This window comes from Dipodomys spectabilis, unplaced genomic scaffold, assembly GCF_019054845.1.
Source record: "Dipodomys spectabilis isolate Male_0828 unplaced genomic scaffold, ASM1905484v1 ptg000053l, whole genome shotgun sequence".
Classification (NCBI taxonomy): domain Eukaryota; kingdom Metazoa; phylum Chordata; class Mammalia; order Rodentia; family Heteromyidae; genus Dipodomys; species Dipodomys spectabilis.
In genome coordinates, this window is record NW_024870730.1 from 14,437,575 (window position 1) to 14,457,601 (window position 20,027).

A 20,027-nucleotide genomic window follows, 5' to 3' on the forward strand; every position below is an offset into this window, starting at 1 on the left:
TTCAGACAGAGGCATCAAGAGTTAAGGATCAGCCTGAGCTGCATAGTTCATGACCAGTGTGCCTGACATTATGAGACCCTATCTCAGCACCTCTTCTTGCCAAAAACAAAAGAAAAGAAAACTTACAGAATTTGTATAATAAAGGAATTTGGGGGCTGGAAAGGTGGCTCAGTGGTAAAGTGCTTGCCGTGCATGCATGAGGCCCTGGGTTAGATTCTCCAGCACCACATCCAGAAAAAGCTGGAAGTGGCACTGTAGCTCAAGTGGTAGAGCACTAGCCTTGAGCTGAAGAGCTGAGGGACAGTGCCCAGGCCCAGAGTTCAGGCCCCTGGACTGGCAAAAAAAAAAAAAGGAATTTGGGTAGCTGAATATTTTTTTTATATTATTATGTGGACTTGAACTCAGAACTTCCTGTTTGCTAAGCACTCTACTGCCTGAGCCATGTACCTGGCCCTTTTTACCCTGGTTATTTCTGAGGTAGATTTTGCTTTTTGCCTAGGATAGACAGGGCTAAAATCCTCCTATTTTATGCTTGCCACCATAACTATGACAGGCCTGTGACACTTCACCCAGCTGTTGGTTGAAATGAGGTTTCATGCAACTTTTGTGGAGGCTTGCCTTGAACTGTGAGCTTCACAATTTTCACCTCCTGAGTAACTAGAATTATAGGTGTGAGCCAGCAACATATGATTATAAAATGTTCTCATTTTTATTAGCAAGTATATCCATAGTAGAATTAGAATATTTAACCCATTTCCCTTATTTCTTGGAATTTGTCAGACTAGTGGCTCTTCAGTGATGACAGGTATCATTAGCTTCATAGGTTTATTAAGGAGTTGAATATCTATTGGGTTAGTAAATAAAATATAAATTACTTCCTGTGTCTTGGTGCAAAAGTTTTTAGCAGAGGCACTGACAGAATGTCATTTTCTGGACTTTTCCTAAAGATGAATGAGATACAGTATCGCTTTGTGATAGATGGAGAATTTGAGGTGAAGAAAAGGTAGAGGAAAGATTGAATACAAAATTGCAGTCAGGAGAAAATGTTTTTCCAAGTCCAATGTAGAAACTGAAGAAACTGGCCAAAGTCAAGATCCAGCTGTAATAAAACATACCTATTTTATGTCATTTATTGTCTTTTCAGCTTAAGTGTGATACAGTGGTGAGTGAAATCAGCACTGGTCCAAGGACAGTAAATTTTAAAATAAACCGAGAACTGTTAACAAAGGTAAGAGATAGTTATTATCTGACCATTGTGCTTTCACTCTACTTTAGCCACACTGATCTTCCTCCAGCCTGAAAAATCAGTTTCCATACTGTGCCCTGTACTAGAGTACTGCTCCAAGTTAATAGCTACTTAACCATTATATTTTTTTTCCCTTGATTATATATGTGCATGTGTGATGCTGGGATTGAATGTAGAGTGTTGCATATATTTAGGACCTTCCTTGGCAGTAGTGTTTTTATCTTTTCATTTGTAGTTTTCACAGTATTGTTTACCTGTTGTATAGAACAAATTATAGTTAGCATTTTATTTGATTAATGCCACTTTTTCAATTCTAATTCCCATTCATACCATGTCTTTCTTACTGATGAACTTTTAGTTTTTAGGGCCTGGCATGTGGTAGATGCTAGATAACTTTGTTTCATGAATAGTCTCTATTGAGATACCCAGCTCTAAAACTTTTCTGCCCAGGTTAGATTCAAACCACAATCCTTCTGTTCTTGGCCTCCCAAGTAGCTACAATTACAGGTGTAAGTCACTAGTGACCAACTTAATATTTTAATGGCTATGAGTTTTTATAATTTATTATAGTTAACAAACTTAGAGGATTTTCTCTGGCTTATAGATGTCTACTAGATTGCTTATCAAAGATATTTCCATGTCTGAATGTGGTACTGCATTGCTATAATCCCAGCACTCCAGAAGAAGGTTTGCATACATAGCAATACTCTCAAAAAGAAAAAAATTACAGGCATAGTGGTTCACTCCTGTAATTGCAGCTAATGAAGATGAGATGGTCATCTTCCAGGCCAGCCTGGGCAAAAAATTATTGAGGTCTATCTCTCAACTAACAAGCCGGGCTTAATGGTGTTCATTTTAATCTAAGCTATGAAGGAGCCATAGGTAGGAGGATCACAGTCAGGGGCCAGTCCCAGGCAAAAACAAGGGATCCTCTTCAAAAAACAAAGAAGCTAGAAGGATCTGGCTCACTTGATGGCATACCTGATTAGCAAGTATTGAGCTTTGAGTTCTAACCCTGGTACCACCACCCTCAATGAAGGCACAAGAGTGAGGGCTTTCAAGTGCAGCTAATTGTGCTCAATGGAAATTCTCTATTGCAGCTTTGAAGATCTGAATCTGCTTTACATTAAAGCAGAAAATCAGTAACAAGTTCCTTAGGAATGTTCAATTTGTTTCTTGATGTGATCTGAAAAATTCATTAGACTCAAATAACCACTATGTAAGGCTTGAAAATAATGGAGCCACATGTAGAAAATTTTTAAGTTTTGAGTAATCAGAATTATTAGTATTTTAACGTAGTACAACAAAATGATAACATATAGCACAGAGGCATTCATACTTCCCTTTGATATATTTTTCCTGTGACACTGAGCAGATCTGCTGTTCATTCATGTTAGGTTTTTAAAAAGAGGTAGCCGAGTAAAAACTGCACCAGCACGCACGTGGTATTCAGGTAAGGGGGAGGTTTATTCAGTAGACCTACTGGGACCAGGCAAGGTTGGCACTCCACGTGGCTGAGAAAGGCCTGGGAATGAGAGAGAGCTGGGAAAGAGAGGAAAGAGCTAGAAAAGAGCAGAGAGAGGGGTAAGAACAGTAGCACTCACGTGGTATTCAGGTAAGGGGTAGGTTTATTCAGTAGACCTGCTGGGACCAGGCAAGGTTGGCACTCCACGTGGCTGGGAAAGAGAGAGGAAAGAGCTAGAGCAGAGAGAGAGCAGACAGAGCTAGAAAAGAAGAGCAAGAGCAAGAGCTAGAAACGAACAGAGAGAGAAAGAGAGAGAGTCTGGGCCTGGGCTAGGCCTTATGTAGGGTATGGGCGGAGAAAGGTGTGGCCACATCAAATTCAGATGTGACCTCAGCGGATGCAGATGTGACCTCTTCCAGGTGTCCCAGTTGCCTAGGTAACGCAGGTACTGGGTGGAGACTTTGCTGCGAGGAGGGTGGAGTCTGCTCACCATCCAGGAGCGGACCTTACAATTCAGTTATGTGTAGTTTCCATGAATCACAAAATGGTGATTACAATTCCAGTCATTTCAATTACCAAGGCCATATTGTCACAAGGCAAAGTTCTTATCCTAAATCTTTCCATCAAAGAAGCAAGTTAGTAAAATAGCAATTACAATCTCTATATACAAAGTAGTAAGTCCTCAGAGCAAAAAGCACATTTCAGATTTCTTCCTTATCACACCTCAAAATCAAACTGGCTCTTTCTGAGTTTCACTATTACCTACCAAATTCCAGTAACCTGGTATTTAACTTACTAATTTACTTCAAACCTCTATTTCTGGAATTTCCCTTTAATTACTAACTTGGAGTTTCTACAAGGAAATTCTGCCTTTTAAGTTTGTCCTTATTCTTACTCACTTCACAGATTTCAGTAAATTCCAGGCCACAGTTTGTCCCATTCCTAGGGTCTGTATCGATGTTTCTCAGGTTACCTAAGACTTGTTTGTCTCAGTTAAATTTCATTTTTCTTTGGTCTAATTAATATTCTATTTGTTTAACTTAACCTGGTTCTAACATCAAGATGCTTCCTTCTCCTACTCCTGCTTCACCCACTTTTCTCAGTTGTTTGAGGTCTTAGTATGTATTCCCGGCTGGCCTGGAACTCATTATATGTAGCCCTCATTAACCTGAAGCTCACAATCCTCCTTCACCGACATTTCATTGTTCAGCTTCTTAAATTCTGATTGTTATGTATTGTTTACTACTTGCTCTTGTCTTTTCTGCTGTTCCATTTAGGGATCATCTTAACCAATTCTCTGATACTAAAATTCTTCATTATCATGGACTCAAAATATCCTTAGTGAAACGAAACCAAATTTAGAATAGATAAAAAGTTTCAAAGTAGTTTTAAAACAGAACCATTTTGAGAAACTCATTACCAGTAATAAAAATATGAATATGTATATTATATAACAGTTCTGTTACTAACTGAAAATTTGCTTAGAATATGTTTTTGAAAGTTTGAGATTTCTTTTTCACTTGTAGAGCCAATAGGCATTTAATTTTTATGTTATTCATTTTCTACCATTATTTGTGATCTATAGTATCATAAAAACAACATGTAAGCAGAAATTCATTAACATAATCACTGAGAGCTAGGGGAAGTTTTCACTACGTGACTTAATAGCAATGTCATTTTTTTTTTTTTTTTTTTGCAGGGGAGGGGGAAGTTACTTAACCTTTTCTGTACTTTTCTTTCCCTGTGTACAAAAGTAGTATTTCCAAGGCTGCTATGTGAACTAAATACCTAGCACAGTCCTTGCAATACAATGTACACTCAATAAATATTAAGTGCTGATTCTGGCTTTGTCATTACTCTTTACTGTGGAACTTCAGGTAGTTGCTTAATCTATCAAAGCTCCTGGCTCCTGTTTCCTCATCTGGAGGGATGAATAGGCCTTATAAACAGGTAGAGCATCAGTGTCACCTCATGTTAGGACTGTTCTGCTGGGCTACAAGGGAGATTAGTGCAATGAGCCAATTAACAGCATTTAGTTCTCAGTAACAAAGTAATTAAGAAAACAAGGCTTGCCTGGCGCTGGTGGCTCACGCCTGTAGTCCTCGCTACTCAGGAGGCTGAGATCTGAGGATCGAGGTTCAAAGCCAGCCCGGGCAGGAGAGACCGTGAGACTCCTATCTCCAATAAACCACCAGAAAACCGGAAGTGGCGCTGTAGCTCAAGTGGTAGAGAGCTTGCCTTGAGCTGAAGAGCTGAGGGACAGCGCCCAGGCCCAGAGTTCAAGCCCCACGACCGACAAGAAAAAAGAAAACAAGGCTTTTGCACCATTCATTTCTACTTTTATTTTTCAGGCTGTGCTGCAACAAGTAATCAAAGATGGCTCAAAATATGGATTAAAAAGTGAACTTTTTGCTGGTCTTCCCCAGAGGAATATAGTAGTTGACTTCAGGTGGGTGCCTACCTGTCTTACATACTTGATGAGTCCAATTGATTAGGGATGCAGTTGGAAACCAATGATATGTCCTTAAAATCATAGTGAATGATCATTAAATCATGAACATGATTAAAAATATAATGTTTTAGATATTAAACTCACTAGTGATTATGTTTATTCTTTTTAAATTAAGGAACACTCACTTTTTAAAATTCATTTTAGCAAACTTGCATTGTATGGCATAGTAATATGTTTATTATCATACTATTTTTAAATGAAGTTATATTTGAGTAAATGTCTTAGTACTTTTGTAATCCCATAATTTGCTCATGTATCCATAGGATCAAGCTTTCAAATTGTAAAACTTCTTATAAGAGTGTGTAACAAGACCTTTGGGATAGAACAGAATTTAAGCTCTAATTTACCATTTTAATTAGCTAGGTTTAAGTTAATTTTATCTTAATATTGAAAAATGAAATTTTCCATCACTTTCCAAACAGAATATCTGTGAGTTATTAGATGAGCTAACTCAAGTAACTTGCATGAAACTCACACGGCAGGTAGTACATATCTGCTATCATTAAATGATGAATTACAACTTCTCAAGTGCACAAAGGAATAGTATTCATTCAGCAGGAATAATGAGTCACAGTTTTGATTATTCTGAGAGGCCTTATGAATAAATATTTTACACTTTCCAACTTTAATGTCTGATGCAGTAAATATTGTCATACATTACTCATGAACAAAATTTCTTTGGGTTCCTCAATATTTATTTAAAAGAATAAAGATTTTTGGAACCAAAACACTAATTTCCAGTAATCTATTGTTTTTAATCAAAACAATATTTCTTAATTACTTAACCATTCTTTTCTTTTTTCTGGGCAATGTTGGAGTTTGAACTCTGGTTCTTATATTTGCTAGACAGATCCTTAAGTTTGCAAGACTAGGCCATGTCTGTAGTCCTGATTGTTAGAAACATAATCCGATTACCATGTAACGAAGCCTTGTTGTGTTTGTGGTATGTTTTTAACGATAAGAGAAAAAATAGCTTAAAAGTTTTAAGCAGTTTTTTAATAAAGTAAAAGAGTTGAATTAAGTATCTGAGAAGAGTGAATACCCAAAAATCTATTAAAATAATTCCTATATGTCTTAAGAGAAAATTCATTAAGTCCTGCTTTAAAAACAACAACCACTTCAATATACAGAAACTTGGCAGGAAATGGTTGTTGGTTGGCCTTAACTCAATGATTCTTACTTGCCTGTAGTCTCTTATATAACTTTCTTCATCTGAAGGCTTTATTAAGTTAGAAATCTAAATCTAGGGCTGGGAAGGTGGCTCAGTGGTAGAGCGCTTGCTTTGCATGCTCAAGGCCCTGGGTTTGATTCCTCAGCACCCTGTAAGCAAAAAGAGAAAAAAAGCCGAAAGTGGCGCTGTGGCTCAAGTGGTAGAGTGCTAGCCTTGAGCTGAAGAGCCCGGGCCCAGAGTTCAGGCCCCACGACCGGACCCAAAAAAAAAAAAATCTAAATCTAAGGCAGCCTATTGGCCTATCTGGCCAGGCATCTTTCCCTGTCCACATGTATCCAATGCAATGGAGCAAGACCTCTCTACAAAGGTGCTCAGGGCTCTAAGATAGAGTGAAAACATCCAATCTTAAAAGCAGGTCACATTCTGCTAAACAAAGTAAGTAGCAAAGTCTCTCCAGGTTCAAGAGTAGACTGCTTTTTTTTTTTCTTGTGGTACTGGGGCTTGAACTCAGAGCTTTGCACTTAAACAAGCATCTGTCACTTGAGCCACACATACCCCTTTTTGTTCATTGTTTTTATGAGATTGAGTCCTATACTTTTTGTTCCCACTGATCTCTGACAGTGATCCTCCTGCCTCTGCCTCTTTTAAGTGGCTGTCATTATAGGTGTATACCACCTCATCTGTCTGTTTGGAAGCAAGGTGTCCCTGTGGCAGCTGAGAATTCCCATTTCTCCTGTCTCTGCCTTCCAAGTATCTGGAATTACAGGCCTGTGACACCAGATTTATCGCATGCTGTTTTGAACACTCAGCTGAATTGATGCAGAGAAGCTCTTAGTCCCAGTCTCAGTTGTGATTAAAGTCTGTATCCTAGGCATTCAAGGTTTTTTCCTCAGTGCTCTCCTTGGAACCATATACCTGCAGATTCCAAAAGTCTGTTGTAGCTAATTTTTAGTGCCTCCCTGATAAAGAGTGTGAATTATTATGTGTTTAGTCAGATCTGCAGTAAAGGGCTGGGATAGTTTGCTATCCATCATGGATTTGCTATAAGAATTGAAACTAATTACTGTTGCTCTTTTTGCTAAGGCATTCTTTTCTGTACAGTTCAAAATCTACAAGTACCTTGATTTTTTTTGCTCCTTATTTTTTGAGATAGGTCTAGATTTTTGGCTGGGCTTGAGCTGGGCATGTGCTGAGCACAATTTACCTGTGTTAGGCTTCCTGATAGCTAACAGGCATGCACCACCACCGTGCCCAGAGTTTTATTGCAAAGGAGTCTGATGGACTTGAACTTTTTTCTGAACTTGAGCTGAGATTCCCAAAGTCTTAACCTCCCAAACAGCTAGAAGTATAAGCATGAGCTACTAGTGCCCAGCTTATTCATCCTTTTAATCATACTTAAAAATATTTGCTTCAAAAGTGTGCCACTTCTGTTTATGGTACTCACCATAAATCACAGGATCAATTCTCTCTTAATTCTAATTTGTCTTTAAATTTGAAATCTTTAACTTACTTTTGCTCTAAATTATCAAAGGTTCCTAGTATGTCAGCCTGTGGAGGTTTGACCTAATCCATTCCTAGAACTCTGTTTTAGAACTTTAAAAAAAGTCTTACAAATTTTTTTTGCAGCTCACCTAATGTTGCCAAAAAATTTCATGTTGGACATTTGCGTTCCACTATCATAGGTAAGTGTTTGTTTTCATAGAAAATGCTAAGCATGCCTTTGGGAAAATATGTTGTACTACAGTTTAACAATTTAATGTTTAAAGACCAGAAGAAAAACAAAAAAAGTTTCAATTGATTTGAATCTAGCATTAACTAAATATTGCATAAAATGAGAAAAGTGGTTTAGAAATTAAAACATTTCAAAAGCAAAAGATTAACTCAGAAATCTGTTTTAACTGGTATATGTGTTATAATTTTTAATTTTCTGAAAACACATGAAGAACTGAGAAACAAAAATGAAAAGTTATGTGGGAATAGTAGCCTTCTAGATTTTTTTTGTTTATATAATATATTTTGTTTTATTTATTTATTTTTTGCCAGTCCTGGGGCTTGAACTCAGGGCCCAGGCACTGTCCCTGAGCTTCTTTTGCTCAAGGCTAGCATTCTACCACTTGAGTCAGGGCTGCACTTCTGGCTTTTTCTGTGTATGTGGTACTGAGGAATCCAGGCTAGGGCTTTGTGCATGCTAGACGAGCACTCTACCACTAAGCCACATTCCCAGTCCCTATATTTTGTTTTAGAAAAGCAAATTTCATCAAGAACTATTTCAAAACTGGACTGTTCTGAAAAAGAGGGATACTATAGTACTTTATAGCTTTAATGCTTCTGTATATAAATGCTTATGTATTTCAAACATTTAAAACTCAAGTTATAATTGTATAATTAGCATTGGAAAAGACTTTGGAGTTTGTCTCCTCTAATCTGGCTTTCAATGTAGGTAGAAATCTGTGTATTGCATGCTCAAGAAGAAGTCATTTAACCCTTAGTTGAGTATATTTAAAACTGGACAGATTAGTACTCTGGCATAGATTATTGAAATAGTTGTCTTTGTCTCAGAGTTCTTGAGCATTATTTTATGAGAAGAAGTGAAAAGGCTTAAAGAAAAAACATAAAAGAAATATATCAATGTTTGATGAGATATGTACTCATTATCTTGTCCGTGTAATTGTAACCCCTCTATATAGTATTTTCACAATAAAAAAAAAGAAAAATATATAACAAAAATTACACAAGTCAAAAGCAAAGGAATGTGTAAGGGGGTGGGTATGGCATGATAAAGTGGTTTTTACATTTGTTAAGGAAAATATTGGGCCAAGAAGAGAGTATTTATTGCTCTGGTTAACTGTCTTATGAATGAAGTTCAGACATTGCAATTAACTTTTCTAAGATCACATGGCTAGTAGGTACTGTAGCCAGTAGCTAACTAATTCCAAAGACTAGAGTCCAACATTTAATTGGATCTGTGAGGAAATAAGGTACTAAGAAAAAGTTATACAAGGGCTGGGAAGGTGGCTCAGTGGTAGAGCGCTTGCCTTGCATGCTCGAGGCCCTGGGTTCGATTCCTCAGCACCACATAAGCAAAAAAAAAAAAGCCGGAAGTGGCGCTGTGACTTAAATGGTAGAGCACTTGCCTTGAGCTGAAGAGCTGAGGGACAGTGTTCAGGCCCCACAACCAGACCCCCCCCCCAAAAAAAAAGAAAAAAGAAAAAGTTATACAAGATGAGTAACAATTGAAGAAGTAGTTCGTGTTGCTGAAACTTATATGGACTACAAACAGGGAAGATGTCAAAGAAAGTAGCTATAGTAAGTCCACCTATGTGTTGGTGATATTTATTTGAAGAAAATAAAGCCATTCCTCTTTAAAGCAGGAAAGGATGATATCCCAACAGCTGTCCTAACAACTTTGTTACAAAGAAGGTTTGAGTTAATCTGGCATTACAAAAAAATCTTAAAACTGAACCCTAGAACTCGGTTGTGAAGGGAGCTTCTGGCTCTTTGCTGTCATTCTCATCACATTCTAGGCCTAAGCTACAATACCCACAATCTGGAAACTGCCTCTGTTTGTGTCTTGTCTTCTGGAAGAGGCCTGAAATAAGTAGAACCTCTTTGAGTAGTACTAGCAAGACAGGTGGACCAAACAAAAACTCTCAAAGTAACTCCCCTTCCAAATCTTCAAAAAAATGCATTTGACTGCCCAAACCTGGAAAACTTCTGGACCCTAACCACAAGACTTCTAGCCTTTGCACTATGGAAGAGAGCAGATGCTGAATATCAGAGCTGTATCAACAAAATATCAAGGTGATGACCTTGGACCTCTATGTGCATTTGAGGGGCAGCCATCGGGAAGAAAGTCATTAGTGATTGAAAGGAGATTGTGTAAGTTACTTAGAATAGTGTGACTCAGTTTCTTAGGGTATAGCCAAGTCATTATCTTTCTTGTTAATCAATATGATTCTGTTATTTCCTGTCCTTGGAATTAACTAGGAATAGCAGTTATCCTAACGTGTTCCCAACTCCCTTTAGTAATGATGAAAATTCTGTTCTTGTGAATGAGTTATTTGGAATAACTTCCTCCTTTCTATGAGACAAAGGAAAACACAATAATGAATTTTTAGTAAAAACAAAAAAATTAAGTTGGTAAATTTTATGAAAATAATTTTCTTGGAGCTGGAAAGGTAGCTCAGTGGTAGAGTGATTGCCTTGCATTCATGAGGCCCTGGGTTCAATTCCTCAGCACCACATAAGCAGAAAAGGCCAGAAGTGGCTCTGTAGCTCAAATGGTAGAGCGCTAGCCTTGAGCTGAAGCGCTGAGGGACAGTGCCCAGGCCCAGAGTTCAGGCCCTATGACTGACAAAAAAAAAAGAAAAGAATTTTCTATATTAACCTTGATACCACAGAAGGAGTAGGTTTTACGTAAGGCAAAGTAACTAACAAAATCAATGTTTTATTGATTACTAGGAAATTTTATAGCAAATCTTAAAGAAGCTTTAGGACATCGAGTAACAAGAATAAATTACCTTGGAGACTGGGGCATGCAGTTTGGTAAGTATGTTTGAGGCTTTTTTTTTTTTCACTTCATCTCAAGGTTTAATTTTTTTTTAAGGTGATGTAACTTGATCATCTGAAAAGAATATTTACAAAGTACTGTGCCCTGCCTGTTTTTCTCGTGGTACTGAAGATCAAACTGGAACCTCGAGTAAAGACAGCACACACTCTGCTATTGAGCTACATTGCCAGCCCACAATCTTACTTTATTTAAATGTCTCATGTTTAGAACAAGGCCTGAGAAATATTTTTTTTGTGGTTTTAAGAAAAGTAACATGGGCTGGGAAGGTGGCTCAGTGGTAGAGCGCTTGCCTTGCATGCTCGAGTCCCTGGGTTCGATTCCTCAGCACCACATAAGCAAAAAGTAAAAAGCCAGAAGTGGCGCTGTGGCTCAAGTGGTAGAGTGCTAGCCTTGAGCTGAATTGCTGAGGGACAGCGTCCAGGCCCAGAATTCAGGCCCCACGACCAGACCCCCAAAAAATTTTTTTTTAATTTATAAAAAAGAAAAGTAACATATATATTGGTTAAATGTAGGAGCAAGAATACAGAGGAGAGATTAGATGTACATACACTTCTCAGCCACAGCCTTGCCATGTTTAAATGTAGGGAGGTCTAGCTTCCCTAGGCCATCCTACGTGAAATGAGATTGGCCCAGAGAAAAATGAAATATGATACTTTGGCTTCCCTTTGAACTCTGCAGTAGTAAGGGTAAGGGTCGCAGGCAAAGAATGAGGCCCAAGCATCAGACTTTCGAGTAGCACAGATTATTTCAGATGTTTCCTCAACATTTTAGCTCACGTAAATTGGTCGTGGAGATGTCAGAGAGCAGAGTTGTTATAGTAGTGAAAATCTGGTGACATATGAAACAAACTTGTGTGTGCATGTGTATATTGGTACTGGGGCTTGAACTCAGGGCTTGTGGGACTAGCTTCCAACCATATCATCAGATCTCTGCATCCTGAGTAATGAGGGTCACAGGGATGATCCCTTGGCACCAGGCCCAACACCAACTCTTGATGGTTTTAAGATGAATTCCTAGGGTTGGATAGGTAGCTCAGTGATAGAGTGCTTGCCTTGCATGCATGAGGCCCTGGGTTCTATTCCTCATAAGCAGAAAATGCTGGTAGTGGTGCTATGGCTCAAATGGTAGAGTACTAGCCTTGAGCTGAAAAGCTGAGGGACAGTGCCTAGACCCCACGACCAACCAAAAAGAAAAAAAGATGCATTTGTAGTGCCAATCTATAAACATAGCATTCTCTGACACACAGACACATGCTTGCCCAGCTTCTCATGTGACCTTTCCTAGTTCTTTTTGTATCCACAATACCCAGCATATAAGAGGCACTCAGAGTGAGAGATTCTGGCCTGAGGATTAGGATTAGCTAATCCTAAAGAGATCTAGATAATATTTTAGAATGTACACAAAAGTATGTAGTACACATTGCCAGCTCTGAAGTTCTCTGATCTTTCATGTTCTTTAGCGAGTGTGGTGAAATGACAGGTTCCAAAAGTTGATTTGAAGAAGAGATTTAGCATGTCCTCCTTATGAATGTTTTCCTTTTTAGCTTATAAAAATCTTTTTCAGACCCCCAAATGATTAGAACTTGGACCTGTTACCAGTACTGTTACTGTTCACTGAAAAAGAGTCAGAAAACATGCCCTGTATGTTGAAAATTCAGTGGCAGTTCTCAGAAACTGATAGTCAAAGCTCTGAGCACTAGTCAGACTTAATAGATGGTGTCCACTTTGTATTAGTTTCACTAACTTAGACATTTTACAAGCCTTAGCAAATATGCAATTATGCTTTTCATTGAATTTTAACCTCAGGGTTTATGATAGTGGTTTTTCTCTAAAGTACTACTTTGGTTAATGATCTGTCAGCATTTCCATTATAATAATCATTATGAAGAATTGTAATTTTGCTGTTTTTTGGCCATCCTCGTGTGAAAGTTGGCAGATGGGTCCTAAGTACAAAATTAGTTTTTGAACATGTATTAGATTGTTAAATGGAATAGCATTTCCTTTTCCCATTTCTGTTTTTTTTAAAACACATTGGGCATCTTTACATATATCCTGCTCCCAGGACCCTGAGTCATAATCACATTTGGTTTTGCTTTAAAGCAATCAGAGCTTTAGTTGTCTCTCTTGATATCTAAGCTCCAAAGTATTGTGTGTACCCATGTTCCACTTTGAGTATCGTGAAGGTCTTTGGATCTGAAGTTTGGTAACTAACATAGTCACAGAAACATTAGTTTTTCCTAATAGTAAAGCTGCTTAATTACTGCTTTTGGTCCAGGCTGTATATATCTTTTTAAACTGAAATTATGATAATCTTTTAGTAAAGTCTCAATATAAATAGTATAGTCTGTATTAAGAATTTCCAATACTAGTTTCCATAGTTCATTTAGTATATTTATAAATTTTTATTGACTTAACATCAGTTATACAGGGTGGGAATTTCATTATTTAATCTTAGATGGTAAAGCTGTATTCTGATTAGAATTGACCCCCATTATCAGATTCCCTGCACCCCTCTTTCTAGGACATAGTGTTTCCAGCAGGTGTCCTTGTTTCATTTTCATAGTTTGAAAAGTCTATTTCAGAAGTATTCAGTCTTTATCCTCCCCCACCTCCCCACTTTTGCTAGTCCCACCTGCCCAGTCATTTCTCTTCCCTTTCATCCTCCATTGATCATCAGCGTTTGTTGAGTTTCTCTGTGCTGCTCTCATATATACCTATGATGTGTTACATAGTTAATGATTCTCTTTATTTTTCCTTTCCCCCATCTTCTGAGTAGTCTCTAAGCTTGATTCGTGTTCTGTATTTAACCTCTAAGTAATAGTATATATGAATATTTATACTTAAATACCTGTCAATGAGTACACAAGTCTTTTAGGCCTAGCTTCCACATATAAGTGAAAATATACAATATTTTTTTGCATTTGACTTGTCTCACTCAAGATGTCCTCAATTGTGTCCATGTTCTTGCACATGACATGATTTCATTTTCTTATGGCTATGCAATTGTGTGTGTGTGTGTGTGTGTGTGTGTGTGTGTGTGTGTGTGTGTGTGTGTGTGTGTGTGTGTACACTGCACATAGTACAATTTCTTTGTCAATCTGGTCTTGGACACCTCTCTTGATCTAATTGCAATATAGATGAATATATAGAGAGATTGTTGCAATATACATGAATATGAGGGTGTCTTTCTGCTATATTAATTTACTCTCCTTTGGATATATATCCAATAGTGGTATGATGAGGTCATAGGGAAGATCTATTTTAGGCCTTTGAGGGATCTCCATATTGTTCTCCAAAGAGGCTGCACTACTTTACATTCCCACTAACAGTAAATTAGAGATCCTCTTGCCTCACATCCTCACCAACATTTGTTGTGTTTTGTTTTCTTTGATGGCTACAAATCTAACTAGAATGAGATAGAACTTCAGTGTGATTTTGGTTTGCCTTTCCTTTATGACTAAGGAATGTTGAATACTTTTTCATATATCTTAGCCATTTGTAATTCTTTTTTTCAAGAACTATGTGTTCAGTTTGCTTATTTTTGATAGAATTGTTTTTTGATTTTTAATTTCTTAAGTTCTTAATATAAATTTTTTAAGTTCTCAGTATAAATTTCTTGAGTTTTTAATAAAAATATTCACAGTTTTATCCTAGGAATTTCTAATCCTAGTTTACAAACCTCATTTAGTACTTTTTTTTTTTTTTGTCAGTCATGGGGCCTGAACTCGGCCTGGGCGCTGTGCCTTAGCTCTTCAGCTCAAGGCTAACACTCTACCACTTGAGCCACAGCGCCACTTACAGTACTTTTTTTATAGTACTTTTTTATATAGTACTTTTTTAATGTAGAACTCACTTATCATGGTTGTTTTTGTTTTTGTTTTTGTTTTGCAATATCAGGATTTGAATGCAGAGCTTCATGCTTGCAAGGCAGGTGTTCTTACCACAGAGCTCTGGCTCCAGCCCTCATTTAGTACTTTCTAAAGGCTTAAATTAATATTATCTCTGACTTTATCAAAGATTGAAAATTCACTGTTAGTGGGAATGTAAAGGAGTACAGCCTCTTTGGAGAACAATATGGAGAGTCCTCAAAGGCCTAAAATAGATCTTCCCTATGATCTCATCATACCACTATTGGACATATATCCAAAGGAGAGTAAATTTATGTCTGAATAGAAGAATTCTGTCAATTGGCTACTTTGAATGAGAGAATTAATCAAGATCTTTTTCCTATTATTTGTTTAAGAATTAATATTCTAACAATAAGTATACCTAAATGTTTTATTTTAACACCTATAAGTTTAAAGGAAGTGTGAAATCCTAGTAGTTTATTTTCACTAATTCCTGTTGCCTCACAGAAGAGCTTTTAATCAGTGTTTGTTTTCTTACTATCAACTTGGATGGTGTTGGGCAGTTACTAGAGATGAAACAGTCCTGGCCCCTGCCTTTGATGAGTTCACAGTCTCATCAAACTGAATGTGGTTGTGATTTCAGTAATCTATAAATTTGCAGTATGAAATATGTAATTCAGTATATCCTTGTGTTCAATACAAAAAATACTTCTTAAAGTTTACATCTTTACCAAGGGTGAAAAAAAATGTTAGCATTATTCTATAATGCTATATAATTAATAGAGATTGATCTTTATGTAGGTTAATCTATTCTACTATATAATTTTTTATATATGGATTGTCATGGTAGGTCTTCTGGGAACAGGCTTCAAACTATTTGGCTATGAAGAGAAACTCCAGTCCAATCCTTTACAGCATCTCTTTGAGGTGAGTTGGCAAGAAATGATATTGGAAGGATGTTCAACATTTTCTTCAGAATACTATGTAACTTAGTAACAATTTTTAAATGTAGATTAAAACATGGAACCAAAGTTTAATGGATCATTTTTCCAAAACATAGTTGAAAATGTTTCTATATTACTAAAGAGTTCATTTCCAAGTGTTTCTTTCATTGCAATTTTGGTTGACTAGAGGCAGTTACTTTCTCACAGAGAGTTTTCTTAGAATAAATTGGACACGAGAGAAATTTCTATCAGTTGCTATAACTACAGCTTTCTTCATGGCCCCATTTAGACAAAAAACATGACTATATACTTTCTTGCTCTTTCTTCTTTTTCTTGTATTAGGGAAAACAACATGTGCTTCTGTTCCAATTTCTATGTGATTTTGTTTTTTCCATTATGTCATTTAGCTCATCTTCCCAGCTTTTGCATAGTGTGAACTCCTTTCTGTTCTTGATAGAGTTCTTTGGATAGTTTATTTTTCTATCTTCAGCTGTACCTGTAGTTCAGTAATAAAGCGTAATAAAGCTCTTCTTAGCCAAGTACTCTGTAGTGAGTATCTCTGCTATATGTGGGCCTTACAAAGGAGACAGTGTTGGACATAATGGTGACACACAGGGCTTCACACTTGAATGTCCTTCCTGTGCATGAGAAAGAGTGTTGTCAAAATAATCCCATACCAGTTCTGCCAAAGCCAAAAAGAACACTTTATCATTTCCTTTTTAATGTGATTTTTTTTCTTGCCTCTAACTTTGCAATTATTTTAAAAACAAATTCCAGTTCTTAAAGGCCTTTAGAGGTTTGTCATTTTCTCCTGAGTTTATCTCTGCACTGCACTTTGATGCTTGTATTTTATGTATGTTCACTGAAAGTTATCTTTTTAAGAGTTTTATTGATGGACAAGAGATTAATAAAAAATAAGAACTTTAGTACCTCTTAGTACCTGGAAATTTTTCTGTATTATGTCTTTTTGTTGTTGTTTGGTTTGGTTTGGTTTTTTTGTTTTTTGTTTTTGCCGGTCCTGGGGCTTGAACTCAGGGCCTAAGCACTGTCCCGGAGCTGCTTTTGCTTAGGGCTGGCACTCTACCACTTGAGCCACAGCACCACTTCTGGCTTTTTCTGTCTGTGTGGTACTGAGGAAGTTAAACTAGGGATTCATGCATGCTAGGCAAGCACTCTACCACTAAGCCACATTCCCAGCCCATGTATTACGTTTTTATACTTTGAATAATAGCAAATATTTTTACCACAAGCTTAGCAAGGGTTTCATCAGATCTATGAGAGAATATGATGTGGCCCAGAAGATAAAAATACCTGCTTGCAGACCTAGTACCATTGATTTGCAGTACAGTTTGCCATGAAAATTATTCTGTTAACATTTCTTCTATGCTGACTCAAATAAACTCTTTAATCTGGCAAGCAGTAAAGCTTTGTTTCTATAACATTTTAAATATTATACTAAAACCTATTCTCAGCTGCACAGAAAACTATGCATATGTTTCTTTCTGTGCACTTCAATGCATTCCCCTTCCTGAGATTCATGAGAATAGTGGGAGATTGACATCTGTGTTAAAGGTTGGTGGAAACATTAAGGAAAAGACAGGTATACTTTTCTGAATAACTGAAGCCAGTGTTCTTGAGCCTCAATGTGCGATGTTGAGCACTACATTTACAGACAGAAGAAAGCAAGTGGGACCCACCCACCATGCTGATGGGAATGACAGAAACCATTAGGGCTATCAACATGCTCTTGTCCTTCCTCTATTAAGATTACATAAAAACACCTCCAGATTTTTATAGCCTTATGGTATTTTTTGAAGGTCCATTTTGAAATGAAATCCACTGCAAATTATTTTAATCCACAACTTCTAATGAAATGAGGATTTTTGTCCTTTCCCTTTTTTCAGCTTTTAGCTGAAATGCTAATACTCTTGTGTTTCCTTTTTTTGAGGGGGTGGGGCGGGGAGGGTGGTCCTGGGGCCTGAACTCTGGGCCTGGGCGCTGTCCCTGAGCTCTTCAGCTCAAGGCTAGCACTCTACCACTTGAGCCACAGAGCCACTTCCAGCTTTTTCTGCTTGTGTGGTATTGAGGAATTGAACCTAGGGCTTCATGAATGCAAGGCAAGCACTGTACTACCTTCCCAGCCCTATTCTTGAGTTTCTAAAGGAAAAATTGAAAGTCATGTGGACAACTGAGTTTATTTATTAGTTGTCAGGTGTCTTTGCATGCCCTCCAGTGACAGACATGGCATATGTGGTAGTATATCCTCATTTCAGGTAACTAGATAGGTGTTAGTGATAGAAATTATAAGCTTGGTGTCTAGTGGATGGGCAATAATGTTGGCCTGTGCTGATGAACAGTTAAACATTTAGAACATTCTGCTTTCTCTTACTTGAGAAACTTCTTCAGAAAGCTTTGCTGGAACTGTGTTTCTTCCTCATTAAACTTCTTAGAGAGAAGCAAGATTATAATAGTAATTTGAAGGTTTTTGGGTGGGAGGTTTGCTCTCGTTTTCTAGAAAACCTACAAGTAGGATCTATTCTCAAGAGAGAATGTTTGAGTCTCAAAACAATTTCTTAAGCATTAGAAAGTAATTGAAGAAGCCGGGTACTGGTGGCTCACGCCTGTAATCCTGGCTACTCAGGAGGCTGAGATCTGAGGATCATGGTTCAAAGCCAGCCCAGGCAGGAAAGTCCATGAGACTCTTACCTCCAATAAACCACTCAAAAACCAGAAGTGGTGCTGTGGCTCAAGTGGTAGAGCGCTCACCTTGAGCTGAAGAGCTGAGGGACAGCACCCAGGCCCAGAGTTCAAGCCACAACCGACAAAAAAAAAAAAAAAACAAAAAAAAACTAAGGAACAGCAATCAGATCTTGAGTACAAGTCCAAGTACCAACACACACACACACACGAAGAAAAAGGGAGGGAGACTGAGTCATTTTAGTCACAAACATGCCAACAAGTGTTCACTCTTCACTATAATCACTCTCACTGCTGAACTCTAGCTGAGTTGGGAGGAGTAATTGAAGACTAAGTTAATTCAAGTCATGTCGTAATATGTATGGGTTACTAATTATTATAAAAAGTTGTATTAAAGAATAATGGGACTGGATCTTGTGCCTTGGGTGCTTCATATTCTTGATCACCTTTCTTGCTCATGGCTGATGCTCTACCACTTGAGCCAAGACTTTGGTCTGGCCCTTTGCTAGTTAATTGGAGGCTCGAGTCTCTCTGACTTTTCTCCCCAGGCTGATTTCAAACCTCAATCCTCAAATCACCACTTCTTGAATAGCTAAGATTACAAATGGAATCGCTGGTACCTGGCAAGTTCTTTGTAGGTTGGGTCATGTTTCTTTTTTCAGAGAACATTGTTGGTAAGGATAGGAATTTTGCTCCTAAAGAATCCTTACATGCAAGACAGCTTTTAAATGTAATTCTAAGCCCCGCCATCACACTTGAGATTGGAAGTATAAGTCATTTCTAGGGATTCTCACCCTAAAACCACACTGTTCCCTTACTGCATCCAGTCATACAAGTGCTGTTCTTCAGTCCACACTGGTCTCTGGTATGCTTGGTCTCCCAGCCTACCTGATGCTTTGGAGCAAGGGCATATGCTCTGTTTTACGTGTAGAGGTCCTTGCCTGACCCAGTTCTTCAGGTCTAGAGGCCAGCCTCTCTGTGTAGGCACACCAGGAACCATTTCCTTAGGGATGGCCACAACCCTGAGAGCTCCTCAACTTTTGATGCTCCAGCTCCTCCCCAAACGAAGAGATTCTCCTTCCCTGTATCCGGCCATGTTCCCTGAAACCACATACCTACTTACCTACCCCTGTTTTCTGGGACAATGCTGTGGTGTTTCATTATTATTATTCAAGAGTAGAGATGTCTGGCAAGACCAGAGGACATGTTAATGGCTCAGGAAAAATATCACCCCATTAAAAGGTACAAAAAAGTACTTTTTTCAGCATGAGAAATGTTACAGTACTAGACACCAAGTGCCTGTTGACCTGCGAAGAATTAGTAACTTTTGAATACAGATATGAGACATCAATTTAAGGGCATTCTATGTTTGTTTGATGGATAATAAATTCTGTACACACAAATGTGCACCTGTCAAAGCAAGAAAAAAAATCGGAATTATAAATATATATGCATACATATATATGTATATATACATATATGTATGTGTGTAGGTTGCACTGCTAAGCAGTTGTCAAGGGCTAGTTAATTCAGAAGACAAGAAGTCTTCAGTTGGACTGGGAAGGTGGCTCAGTG

General features: G+C 37.8%; 1 protein-coding gene across 1 annotated transcript in view; it reads left to right on the forward strand.

The window, feature by feature from the left end:
* Positions 1–20,027, forward strand: part of Rars2 (arginyl-tRNA synthetase 2, mitochondrial) — a 43,120-nt gene that overhangs the window by 7,439 nt on the left and 15,654 nt on the right. The window contains exons 4-8 of the mRNA XM_042679603.1: positions 1,145–1,228; positions 5,063–5,160; positions 8,021–8,076; positions 10,856–10,939; positions 15,662–15,738. Coding sequence (XP_042535537.1) covers positions 1,145–1,228; positions 5,063–5,160; positions 8,021–8,076; positions 10,856–10,939; positions 15,662–15,738 — 399 coding nt within the window. The remainder of the gene's footprint in view (positions 1–1,144; positions 1,229–5,062; positions 5,161–8,020; positions 8,077–10,855; positions 10,940–15,661; positions 15,739–20,027) is intronic.